The sequence below is a fragment of the Danio rerio genome, chromosome 13 (genome assembly GCF_049306965.1).
Source record: "Danio rerio strain Tuebingen ecotype United States chromosome 13, GRCz12tu, whole genome shotgun sequence".
NCBI classification, from domain to species: Eukaryota; Metazoa; Chordata; class Actinopteri; order Cypriniformes; family Danionidae; genus Danio; species Danio rerio.
This window is the reverse complement of record NC_133188.1, coordinates 12836159-12850428: the sequence shown is the minus strand read 5'-3', so window position 1 is coordinate 12850428 and position 14270 is coordinate 12836159. Positions and strand designations below refer to the sequence as shown.

Here is a 14270-nt window from a genome sequence, read left to right as displayed (position 1 = left end):
TGCAATAATATATAATAAAAATTTATTAATTAATTAATAGGATTCAAAGTAATGTTTTCCCTTAATTTATAAATGTTTTTAAATTACCCATGGCAACTTTAATGTAAAATAGTTTATTATATCTATCTTCGGCCCGTGGCTCTCAATGACATTTGGTGTTTGGCCCTTTATGCTAAAAAGTTTGAGCACATCATTGCTGCCCTTTAAACGGAACGCACAAATGCTCTTCCTCGTGAGCTTTTGAGTATACAGTTCGAATTGAATTGAATTGAATTATACAGTTAAAAACTAGCCTACAGCACCATCTGCTGTTAAAAACGAAGCTCAGAATTGTTTCAAGAGAGAATAGTGATGCATTTTTAAAATCTCTAAACTGAATTCTCAAACAATCTTGCGCCACAGCTCTAAGTATCATATTAACAGATGACGTCATAACTGCTGTTTTCCTTTTTTATGTTGTTTTTGATCTAAACCCACTTATTGTGGGTGGTGTCAAGCTGCTAGCTAAGAGTATACCCCTGCTCAAGTATTACATCGTTTCTTAGAGTATTACCAGTATTACCTTAAACCTAACACTTGGCAACATCGAAAATGCTGATGTTTTTGTTGTCCTGTGAAAAACTATTTTAGTAAAGCAAGAACATAACCTCACTTACCTTGTTTAGCTAGCTCCATAATGACATTATCTGCTCCTTTTGTATAAACCACCACCTCTCCAGTGAGGGGATGGCGCACCACCACAGACATCCTCTTGCGGGCAGAATGAAACGGCAGTACGTGCAGCAGAGAGATAGACAGCGGTCCGGTGCCAGGAACGGCCACGAGGACTTGCTCTGGGGACCGGCCCAGCAGAGTGCATCCGTAAGCCTTTGCTGCTTGCACCAATGCCGCCTCATCGGGACTCTCCGCCTCGTACAGCAACTCTTCTTCCTCATCTTCATCATCGCTCTCAGACTCATCTGCAGCGTTATCTTTGGCTTGTTTTTTGTCCTCCGCATCCTCGCCCCATGCCCCGCTGGACGACAGAGCAGGAGGGATGAGAGCTGGCGGAGTGTCTGATGGAGTGCCAGAGAGTTTGACAGGAGACTCTAAGGGTGTGACGGGGGTTTGTGGGTTGCTGTTTGGGAAGTAGGAAGCCGAACGCCCCCGGGCGAAGAGTTTTTTGGTAAGGCTAGGAGGAGTATCTGTGTTTGTATTTGGAGAATGGGGAAAGCGGGGCAGACTCAGCTTCTGAAACATGGCCTTCATCTCCTCTAGAGAGCGCAGCGGGGTGCGAACCACAGGCATCTGAACCTAGTATTACAAAATAAAATACACATACAAGGATCACTTTTGCAAGCCATATACAAGGCTACACAGGATCTCTATGAATACACTTTGACCATTTAATAAAAGCACAGTAATTTAATTGTTTGGTTTTAATTACGAGGTTGGTGCTCTTGGTTTGCTTGTTCTGAATCAAATCAAAATAATACATTAATACAAGCTTACGTAGAGCTGGCATTGGCAGCATTGGCCAAAGTGCTAATGAGGATGAATTTTAAGATGCATTCTTAAAAAATCGTTTTAAATTTCCTCCAAAAATCGAGGACTTACCAAACTCACTCTAGTTCAAAAAATGAATGAAACAGATGCTAGTTTGATAAACTAAATTCCTGAGTGTCAAATTATCTATTTAATAGTCATTACAATCACATAAATCAAATATATTTATTTAATTAAAGTGTTTGCAAGTCAAAAAATGCATTTACAATTTCATTTAGACCAAAACTAAGGTTAGAATGAGCTTGTATGCATTATTATGCAAACTGAAAATCAGCATTTTATGTGTACTAAAAAATATAAAATAAAATCACATTAAATTATTATTCTTTTTTCAATCTTTACACTGGTGTTGTTGCAATTAATAACGAGATAACCAAAACTGAAAAGTCTGTCATCCTCATACTCACTCTTCACTTGATGTTTAACACAAAATAAAATACATTGAAGCAAGCTGGAAACCTGTAACCCTTAACTTCCATAGTACTTGTTTTTCCTACTATGGATGCCATAGTATTTTCATGCATTTTCAGCATTCCTCAAAATATCTTCTTTGTGTTCATCAGAAAAATAAAACTCTTAAAGGTTTGTAGCAACATAAGGGTGAGTGAATGGTGAGTAAATTATAATTTTCTATCTGCTAGTTTTTTTTTTTTTTGTCTTTGAACCAGTTACATTAAAGGATATGACCCCTCCTTTAGTTTACCCAACTGTAACTTCATGAGGAACATGGTTCTTTCGGCTGGGTCACACCTCTCGGTTTTGGTAGACCATTTAGGTCTTTAGGTTTTGTTTGCATATGAAACAAGCTATACAATTCATTAGGAGAAAGATATGTTGTTAAAGAAAGTTAAATTAGGGGTCTCTTTAAAATAGTTGGAAACTACCGCTCTAAAATATGTTGAGGTGTGTAACACTGTGTCCTAACTACACAAGACCCAATGTGATGCTGGGATGTGTAATATTTCTCTGGTATAATGTGTCATTATGCTTCTATTTTAGAAAATGTTTTTTTTCTGTGACGTCACAGCTGGAACAACAAGTCAGAAGCATATTTTAAGTGACATTCATAGCTATACTAATAGTGGAAGCAGATAGTTTAACTTTGATCTTGAAAAAACTAGCAAACATGAAATACTTAACTTTTATTATATTAAGGAGATTCAACATTGATTAATTAGATTATAAACAGTGTTGCCAGATTGGGCGGTTTTGATTTTGTTATTGGGGGTAAAAAATGACATAGGCGGGTAGTGAAAATTTGGGTGGTCAGCGCCAGCCCCGATCTTCACTTACAAACCTATTATGATCTCCCAAAGAGATGCCATAGCCCCGTTCTTCACACACAAACGCTTACAACAGTTGTGATCTCCCAACGAGACTACAGTAGTCTACAGATTGTTGGGTGGTGCTTTTTGGTTTTCAACAGGTTTTAGATTTTTGTGCTGGATTCAGTCAGCTACATCTGGCAACACTGATTATAAACCATTTCATTGAGAATGCAGAACGCTATTCTCAGGTATTTAAATGTTTCTGTTATCTGATGCGAACTGGCAAATTGCTTGTTGCTGGAATCTTGTCACTTGTTGTTTGGACATGGTGTAAACCATGAGAGGTGAATGATTCACCACAATTTCAAGACTATAGCTGAACATTAGGAAATATATGTATCATACCACATGTCTTGGTTGAGAGGGTGAAGAAACGACTACGGTGTTGCAGACTGTCAGAGCAAGAAAGAAGTCCAGGATAAGTGAGATTTCAGCAGCGTCCGGTCGGAGAGGGGAACGCATGGGAGACGACAGTGTGCTGAGCTTCATATGAAGCTGAGGGTCTGGTACAACGGCACACTCCTGAGGAGAAAACCACAATTAAATACACCAATGCACATCCATACCAGTAGGCACATGTCACCTGCTGCATCATGTACAAGAGAGCCAATTACTCCTAATAAACACATAGCCTTATCTTTAAAGATTGACATTTACTTGCGTCATGTGATCTGCTAATACAAACATTTGTTTCTAGTAAAAGATCCACTGTAGTTGTGTGCAATAATCCTTTATACAATGGCAAGGAAAAACACATAAAGGGAGAGCAAAAACATTTTTTTGTATGCAATGTATACAGGTAAAGAAGGTACTGAGGACGTCATTATTATGTTGGCTTGAACAAGCTAACTTACTGATATATTACTTAAACATATTATTATTATTATTCTGTCTTCTGAGATAAACTCTATCTCCTCCTAAGGCTTTAATGCTACAGTACAAGCCCCAAATTGCTGTGTTCTGCGTTGCAGTTTGTGCTATACTTTTTCAATTTTGGAGGTAAAAAAAAAAAAACCTGACCTGCACTTGAAGCCCTTAACAGATATTTTATAAGCTGCTGCTTCTTGAAATGCTTTTTTTTTTTTCATGCTCTTACCCTTTCTGCTCCACCTGGGTGCATTCTTTCAATCCTCACTTTGGCAGAAGCACAGAGAAGACATAAATCAAATGCAAAGTTGTTGGTGGAGCTGTGACTTCTGCTGCCACTGTGCTTCCTGCTAACTGCATTTGGCTCTCAGTGCTGCCATGGTATCTTTCTTAAGCTAACATCAAAGTTCGTCAATTACTTTAGCTAGTTTTTCCTGATAATATACTTCTTAAGTAGCTGTTGACGTGAAATTGACCAAGGTTATTGTTAAAACAATTCTGAAAATTAGCTATGTGTGATAACATGCCTCGTGGTTCCATACCAAAGAGGGAAGAAATTACTTTCGCGAACGCTCACGTTTAATCTGCCCAGTTGGTGGAATGAACTCCCTAACTGCATCAGAACGGCAGTAACTCGCTGTTTTCAAGAAACGACTAAAAACTCAACTATTTAGTCTCCACTTTACTTCCTAATCTGCAATTGCCTCTCTGGATATACCACTAACTGTACTCAAAAAAATAAAAATAAAATAAAAATAAAATAAAATAAAATTTTTTACTAAATTACTAAAATATTACTAATACTTTCCTTCTTAGTCTGTACTGACCTGAAACTTGCCTATAGCACTTATTCATTGTTGCTCTTATAGTTGTGTAAATTGCTTCCTTGTCCTCATTTGTAAGTCGCTTTGGATAAAAGCGTCAGCTAAATGACTAAATGTAAATGTAAACATGCAATGACACAAGGGGAAAGTAATGAACTACTGAAATGACTTTAACAGTCTTTAAATCTTGGCTGCTCTGTGGCTCTCCTTTATCAGCTTTGATCTTTACATGTTTTTTTCCATTGGATTTAGGTCAGGTGATTGTTTGGGAAATTCGAGCAGCTTTATTTTCTTTTCTGAATGCAGTTAAGAGTTTCCGTGGCTATGAGTGGGATTATTGGCTTGCTCAAATGTCCACTCTTCTTTCATCTTTAACATCTGGGCTGCGTCCGAAATCACCAACTACTCAGTAGGTTCTGCATTTGAATTTAAACAAACTACTCAGCTGTTCAAAAAGTATGTTCAATACAGTGTGAATGTCAGTAGTATGAATAAAACTCGGGACGTACTACTTCTGCCATTTTGTCATGCTCACATGACCTACCCGTGTCACCTGGGTCACTTCACTCCCATTCATGAATTCATGAAGTAGTAGGTCATCCAGGTACTTCGCGCATATTGATTTTCGAATTCTATGAATTCGGACATACTGATTTTAGCGTACTGAATAGTATGGAAGTATGCAATTTCAGACGCAGCCCTGGTAATGTAAGTGTTGAGACTGAATCAGCTAATACTCATTTACACTGACGAGAATAAGGATTACTTTCTAATTATTGAGAGATTTCAGCTGCTGTCTGGGATTTCCATGCATTTTTACACCTTCCATTCTTCATGTGTTCAATACTTTTTCTTGTTGTCATTTCATTTTATTACACATAACTTTATTCATTCATTCATTCATTCATTCATTCATTCATTCATTCATTCATTTTCTTGTAGGCTTGGTCCCTTTATTAATCTGGGGTCGCCACAGCGGAATGAACCGCCAACTTATCCAGCAAGTTTTTACACAGCTGATGCCCTTCCAGCCGCAACCCATCTCTGGGAAACATCCACACACACACACTCATACACTACGGAAAATTTAGCCTACCCAATTCACCTGTACCGCATGTCTTTGGATTGTGGGGGAAACCGAAGCACCCGGAGGAAACCCACGCGAAGGCAGGGAGAACATGCAAACTCCACACAGAAACGCCAACTGAGCCGAGGATTGAACCAGCGACCCAGCAACCTTCTTGCTGTGAGGCGACAGCACTGTCTACTGCGCCACTGCCTCGCCACATAACTTAATTTCTAAACAAATTAGTTTACTTTTATTTGTATTCGTGAATTACTTTAGTTGTTACTGAAATCTGGCGAAAATTAAAAAGCACCATTAAAATATATATTTCACTCTCATTCATTCAATACTTTTTCAACACACAAGTTTTTGATAAATTGCCACGTTTCCATTAGGGCTATTTTGAATTTATAATTTTAATTTGCATAATTTGAAGGGCAATGGAAATACATGTGCCTGTTTGTCTGTGTAGCTATAATATTAATAGATGACTAATACAGAGAGTAATAAAGCAATAAAGACATGGGAAAGTACACCTGCACAGTAAATGTCTCTTCTCACCATGGTGCTGCTGAAGGCTCCAGTTGTGTGTCTGCGGAGCGTGTCGTGGACTGAGTGTGTGTCAGACTCCGCTGTTAGGGTATTGAGGGACACCGAACTGCGATTACAGCTGAGTGATTTACAGCTCAGAGATTTCTTGCTAGTGCGTGACCTCAGGGTGAGAGAGCGATCGACGTCCCCACAGGCCTGATCCTCATACTGTTCCAGAGATACAGCTTAAGAGTAACACACATACATAAACAGACATGAGCATGAGACTATTAGAACTGAAACCCTACACCACTCATATCTGATACTAACCGGATCACTAGAGTGCAGGGGTTTCTAAACGCCCTCAAAAATAATGATTTTTAAAAAATTTAATCTACATTTATTAAATTGTGAATGGATATATAGGAAAATAAACATAACTATTGGTAAATGTTTAAAATGTAATATTTTATGATTATTTTAAATCATATTGTTAAGTTTGACATTGTCAATATCAGTTTTAAGGGTAATGGAAACACTTGATGTGTTTGTGTGTCTTTGTAACTAAGTAGTAAATTAATAAAGACATGGGAAAGTACACCTGCAACACGGAATGTTTTGAATATTTTATATCATTATCGGTGTTGCACATTGAAATTGGTAATGTCAAAATTAACATAACTAATAAACAACATAATAATAAACTATTACAAGAATATTAATTTTTAACACATTTACAGAGAGTTGTGATTATAGTATGATATTAACAACCACAATTAACTATGCAATTGAATGTTTTAAAACATAATGTTAAGTTTGACATTGTCAATATCAGTTTAAAGGGTAATATAAACTCTGGATGTGTTTGTCTGTCTGTGTGACTATATTATTAGTAGATGACTAAAAAAGAGAGTAATAAAGTAATAAAGACATGGGAAAGTACACATGCACCACGGAATGTTTTGAATATGTTATATTATAATGGGTGTTGCACACATTAAAGTTGGGAATTTCAAATTTGACATAATCATATAAATTATTAATAAATTATTACAAGAATAATAATTTTAAACACATTTACCAAGAGTTGTGATTGTAGAATGATATTAACAACCACAATTAACTATGCAATTGAATGTTTTTAATCATAATGTTGAGTTTGACATTCTTAAAAAACGTTTTGGAACATATTTGACCACATAATAATCACTTCAGAAACCATTAAGGTAAACGTAATAATAATAATTAAACAAACTACATAATTTAATAATAAATGATCAATGACATCAATGTTCATTCACATGTTCAATTTACATATGACAATGCATAAATCAGTTAAAGGTGCTGTATGTAAGTTTTTGACTCTTCTAAAGCATAAAAATACCATAATATGTTTGCAGATATTTAAGAAACATGCCAAGTGAACATTTTTCTTTATCTGAAAACCAATACTCAGCTTATAAGTCAGATATCCTGCTTTGAAAATGTGTTTTCCGTGTTTAACCTGCCAAATGCCAGTTTAGCCAATTATATTTCAGCACCCAGGTTGCCTTGGTGGAAAACCGCAAATTTCTTTCTTTCTTTCTTTCTTTCTTTCTTTCTTTCTTTCTTTCTTTCTTTCTTTCTTTCTTTCTTTCTTTCTTTCTTTCTTTCTTTCTTTCTTTCTTTCTTTCTTTCTTTCTTTCTTTCTTTCTTTCTTTCTTTCTTTCTTTCTTTCTTTCTTTCTTTCTTTCTTTCTTTCTTTCTTTCTTTCTTTCTTTCTTTCTTTCTTTCTTTCTTTCTTTCTCTTTCCAACCAAGGCTCTGGAAGCATGTATCCGTGACCTCCAGAGGACAGTAGCAGACTCCAAAATGAGAATGATTCAGTTCAACATGAGGTTATCAATTAGTAAATAATATACATATTACGAAAGTAAAGATTAGCTGAGCAGGTTACAGTAACCCTGTGTCCTAACAACACATTTTAGTGACATGATATGCAGCAATTTGGCTGTTTGCACCAGACGAAACACAACAGAAATTTAAATACAGCCATTCAGAAGCCATTTTAAAATATCAATTCGAGGTGTTGGTTAAGACAAAAACTCATTTTAATATGGAAAATATTCCTTCTATCGCGTGCTGTTGCTTTTATTTAGAACACGATTTATATCAGCCTTTAATCTCGATCATCAGACTCGCTCCTTTCCTCAACCTGGCAACTTGCACTTACGTTTGTTTTGATCCAGGAGTGCAATACCTAGTTCAACCACTGGGTATCAAAATTACATACTGCACCTTTAATCAATGCAATCAATCTGATTAATCAATTTATGAATGTTAAGCTTGACAGCAGAAAAAAAGCATTCTGTTATAACTTTAAATCAACTACATTTTGTAAATGCATTCAAATGTATATTCAAATTAATCAATAAATAAACCCAACATTCGATAATTTACTCATTTTTAAACTTATGAAAAAAAATATCAATTTATGAATGTCAAGTTCAAAAGCTTTAACATCTTTAAACATAAACTACAAATACAAAATGGTGTATGTCAGGGTTCTGCCACTCTTTTCATATAAATTCTTGTTTTGGTGGCAGAGTCTGGACACTAGTCATGTCTAGTCCTGTCCTGTAGAGCTCGGCTCCAGTTTTCTGGGGTCGAGCACTTGTGCCTCGGACGCGCGCGCTCTTGTAGTCGTGTTTGTGTTGTTCTATCAGCGTCGCGCTGCTTTATTCTCAGCGTCTTCGTCTAGTTGCTTTCGGTTTTGGTTGATGCTGAGATGAAGCATGCGCGTTGCATATGTGTGAGCGCACAGTAAGGTGTTTCTCTATCGTGCGCTCGTGTCTTGCATCTGTTGTCAAAGCACGTGGCTCTGTGTTTACATTGTGGTCACGTGCTTTTGTCGTGTGCTTCAGTGTTATGCTTGAGTTGTCATGAACATGCGGTTAATGAGTTCTCTCATTGGCTGCATGTTCTTGTCCTGTTTTATGTGAGCTCATGGCTTGTCTTGTCTCTGTCATGCGCTCTCCCGTCTATTGTCTTGTCCCACCCACCTTGTTATCCTGTTTGTAATTATTATTTTCACCTGTCCGCCTGTCTGTTTATTGGTTTGTCTTTCCTATTTATTCTACTAGTGTGCTCTGTTCTGTGCTGGTCTCCTTCCCTGTTGTATGAGGTCTGCTGATTTCTGTTCTACAACATTGGTTTAAAGTAGTGTGTCTTGCCAAGTTCCAGATCAAGTCTAGTTGAGTGTAAAATATAATGTCGTGTTTTTCCACACATGGGGAGATTTGAGTTTTGTTTTTGTTTTATTTTTCAATAAATTCTTCATTTCCTGCATTTGGGTCCTCGCCTCCTCTTCATCCACCCCCATACCCTGACAGGTGTAAATGTGTTAATATTACTATTATAATAAATATTTGTTTACTTATGCATCTATTTATGTAAATCTTAAACATGGTAAGTTTAACTAAACTAATTTACATAATTTAAAAAGTTAAAATTATTCATATGAAAACAAACAAACAATACAAACAATTATATAAATTTTCATCCATTTATATAATAGATTGTTAAATCAATTGCAGTTTTACATCAAATTCTTTAAAAAGTATGCATCCTAAAACTCCGCATTTATAATGCCTTTAGTCACTGACATTATCTTCAGCAGCTATTGCTCTAAAACTCTAATGCTGGATGGCTGCTTCTCCCTCAGGGCTGTCTATGCTAATGAAGGTGAATAATGGGTGGGAATTTCCCTCTTTAATGCACGTACAAAGAGAGAATATCAATCAAAGTTTTTCTGAAGAGTGATTATAAAAATAATAGAATTAATTTGTTTTTACCATCAGAGGCTGGCTATATTCACACACTGCATAACAGGTCCCCTTTAGAGGAAGGCATTCACCTTTTTTTTTTCAGAAATGGCACATGCACAAGATCAGTGTGGTGTATTTGAATGCTGTTGTGAAAAGCACTGACCGTTCTCATGGTGAGGATACTCGGTTCCTGCAACGGTGCAGCGGCGGAACAGCATGCGGTTCTCCGTGAGGGTTCCTGTCTTGTCGGAGAACAGGTACTGGATCTGCCCCAGGTCTTCGGTGATGTTCAAAGCTCTGCACTGCACTCCAGTGTCCAATACTGGGTTATACAGATCTAAATCATTCTGAATAAAATAAATCTGCCCCAGCTTCACTATCTCTATCGACACATAGAGGGAGATGGGAATCAGCACCTAAAACACAGAGAAAAATGTCAGATACTCTAGGTACATACTTCAGTAAGCTTATAACTAAGGCAAGACGTTTTGTGGTCCAGGGTCACATTTTTTATATTTTAAAGCGTTTTAGTTGCATAGACTTCTTCAGTCCTGAAACACAGAGGAGACAGAGCTGTCTGTGTAGCAGGTCTGCATTAATGGAACACTTTGTCCCTTGTTAGAATGGCTCCATCATTATTTATTTTGAAATCACTGCTAAAAATTTACTTGTTCAGCTTGGCCTTTTAATATTTTTATGACAGTCTTTTCTATTGCTTCATTTTTAAACATATTCAGTCATTTCTCTTGTATTTTTATTTTTTTATTTTTTTTATTTGCCTCTATATTTTACTCTGTCTTATGTACAGCACTTTGGTCAAAATGTGGTTTCAAAATGTGCTTTATAAATAAATGAATTTAAACTTGACTTCCAGGGCGATTACTGATTACAGAATTTAAATATTGGGGTGAAAAATGCTTTTATGTTCAAACCTTTTTATTGAATTTGAATAACGTATTATTAGTAATAAAAGTTGACTAAGATTAATACATGGAATGTCTTGCTAGCTTATGAAGTAACTAATGCAAACAATCTCAACCTGTGTGGAAACGCTCCTTTTGAAGCTTTTTTTAAATGTATTTTGTCTGATGTTTGAGAAAATATAAGGGGTCATTACCTTTATCAATTATTTTATTTTTTTATACTTTTTTTACTGAACTGTACCATAAAAAAAATTCAATAATGTGACAACACAAAACTACTTTTAATAATATTCAAATAGAGTGAGAGCGATTTATCTTCGTTGGTGAACATTTAGTTTCATATAGGTTTTCTTATTTTATATGAAATTATGAATAATATTATTTTCTAAATGAACTTGATGGACATTTCCAACAAATGGGGCACTGAAGCCTTTCACCCTAAAGCCTGATTTACACTCGATATATTTGCTAGTTTGCTTGAGTGTGTGCGGCTTGTGTGACGTCATCGTGGAGTTTGCGGAAGTTTGCTTTGGGTGCGCGCAACATGATTTTGGTTAGCGGAGTGCACAAGATTTTTTGAGACTGGAGTGAACAGTTTGCAAAATATAAAACACTTTGAAGAGATTTTATCTGAAACAATTACAACTGTACAGACATCTTTATAATCCGTCCATGCGTGATCATACGGAAAATATGACCAATAATTCTTGGCTAGAAATTGCAACAGTCGTGGGAAAGGAAGGAAGTTTTTGTAAAAAAGATAAGAAAAACTTGAGGGATAAGTCTGTTAAAACCAAAAAGAGAGGTCATGGCAAAAGTGGAGACCCATGTGATTTTAATCAACAATTACAGAACATGTTTTTCAGACATTTATAGGTTTGACACTGATGTATATATTACAATTTAAAATAAATACAAAATTTGAATAGCTACAAAACTAAAATGAAGTAACAAAATTATTTCTTTGGAAAAGAACTGGAAATAACTGGAAAAGAATATTTAAACCTCTGTAAACCATCGGTTTACAATATATTGATGCCCTGTTTTTCTAGACTTTTTGTTTGTGATAATGGTCAAGAATGTAAAACCATTATTGTCTTTTTAGCATATAAGTAGAGGACAAACTAGCCAGACAGTAATATGTGAATTGTTGAGTGGGCTAAATCTATATAAAAAAAAAATCATCAGTATTTTTTAGTAAGTGTACTTTTTTGGATTTTATTCTTGCCATAATTAAAATATATTTGTAGAGCAACCCATGTTTTGTTGTCTTTAATATTTAAGTTATATGATATAACAAAATTGAACAAAAGAAATATGAACAAAAGCAAGTGAAGCATCAAAGTTTGATTTTTAAAATCTTGAACGGTTATAAAATCTAATCTAATCATTAATATAAATAATAAAAATAATTAGTTTAAAAATCTTGAATGATATAAATGATTTGAGGTAGTTCTGGAAACTTCTTTCCTCTGTTTATCCGTCTGATTTTACGGTGTGTTCCTTTTGACCACCTCCTGTTCTTTTAAAGCAGTGGTTCTCAAACTTTTTTTACCAAGTACCACCTCAGAAAAAAATTGTCTCTCCAAGTACCACCATAATGACCAGTATTGAAATAAAGTAGCGTAGTTGGCCAAATTAAGCAGCTACAGCACTGCACAGTTCGAGACATATTCATTCAACAAATTTATATTCCATACAAAATATGAAGCTGATCAGTCGGTTCTTATCAAATGACTCGCTGTGCGGCATTCTGAAAAGTTACGATGTTTTCAACTGGGGACGTCTGGAATATGCAAGCGCATCATGCTGCAGTTCTTACTCATTTTGCTAGCCTGTGGGTTAAATTTTGCCACTTAAGTGGCACTTAAGATGTAACACGAGAATGCGGTCATTTTTCAAAATAAAAGATTTTTCAAAATAAATGATCGTTCTGACTCAGATCATCAATAAAATGGAAATAATTCATGATTTTTTTTGTGGGGCCTGGTACCAATTGATCTATAAACCGGTGCCGGTCTGTGGCCCGAGGGTTGGGGACCACTGCTCTAGCACGAATCTCCTCTGCAAGCACCAGGCACCTCTTTCTCTAGTTCTGCGCCAATTGAATTGATTTTTAGCAGCTGATGGCACGGTGCACTAAAGTAAACATTTCAAGCACAGCGCGTTGATTGTAGGCTTTAGAGAACAGCCAATGTTGATCATATCAGTGTTATCGTACGCATCAAATTATTCAAATTGTATTATTATTTTCTTTCATTACTCAGTGATTCCACCGCGTACCACTAGAAGCAAGCCTGCGTACCGTCCCACTAGTGGTACGTGTACCACAGTTTGAGAACCACTGTTTTAAAGAATATCACATCGGTGAACGTGTCAAGTATAAAAGCCTTGTCTATTTCGTGAGGTGCGCGCACAATCAGTGAAGGTCTGCGACAAGGCATAAGGCAAAAGTCTATATCAGCCTTAAAAGATGACAAAACTTCATTTTATAGTTGTTCAAAAAATTAAACATGTACAAAAATCTGAGACATAAGCTTGCACAGCTTCAGTCACATGATCTTGAGTTTTAAAACTAAATTTTCAGTGGAAACACCATAGTACATGGTGACAAGTGACAAAATGTTGCAGTGACAAAATGTTCCTATGTTTGTAAAAATATGTAGTTAAAACCAGAAGTTTACATACACTGTATAAAAAGCACATAACCATTTAAAAAAAAAGTCTGATGTTAATGTGACTTTTCTCTTTTAGGTAAGTTAGGATTATCAAATTTGTTTCTGTTATGCTTAATAGCACAATAATGAGAGAGATGTTTTTTGAGAAATTGTTATAAGTTTCTTAAAAGTCAAGTTTACATACAATAAGATTATTATGCCCTTATTTTGACACCATCTTAACTGTGAAGTATGGGGGCGGCAGCATCATGTTGTAGAGTTGTTTTCCTGCAAGGGGGACTGTTCTACTTCATAGCATAGATGGCATCATGAAGAAAGAATATTATGTAGAAATACTGAAGCAACATCTTAAGACATCAGCCAGGAAATTAAAACTTGACCACAAATGGGTCTTTAAAACAGACCATGACCCTAAGCATACTGCCAAATTAGTTAAAATGTGCTTTAAGGACAACCGAGTGAATGTTTTGGAGTGGCTATCACAAAGCCCTGAGCTCAATCCAATAGAAAATTTGTGGGCAGAGTTAAAAAACTTTTGCGAGCAAGACCAACAAATCTGACTCAGTTACACCAATTCTGTCAGGAGGAATGGGCCAAAACTACTTCAAACTATTGTGAAAAGCTTGTGGAAGGAAACCCAAAACATTTGACCAAAGTTATACAGTTTAAAAGCAAAGCTAAAAAAAAAAAAAACAAGGAAATG

The 14270-nt window shown here is 35.9% G+C and overlaps 1 protein-coding gene across 3 annotated transcripts in view; it reads right to left on the bottom strand.

The window, feature by feature from the left end:
• atp10d (ATPase phospholipid transporting 10D) overlaps positions 1 to 14270 on the bottom strand; it is a 59544-nt gene that overhangs the window by 21999 nt on the left and 23275 nt on the right. For all 3 annotated transcript variants that reach the window (XR_012388674.1, XM_005156574.6, NM_001145607.1), the window contains 4 exon segments: positions 10130 to 10382; positions 6192 to 6406; positions 3219 to 3395; positions 657 to 1293 (listed from right to left, as the gene is read on the bottom strand). Coding sequence is in view for 2 of the 3 variants with exons in the window: in XM_005156574.6 (XP_005156631.2) it covers positions 657 to 1293; positions 3219 to 3395; positions 6192 to 6406; positions 10130 to 10382 (1282 nt within the window). In the remaining variant the exon portion in view is untranslated.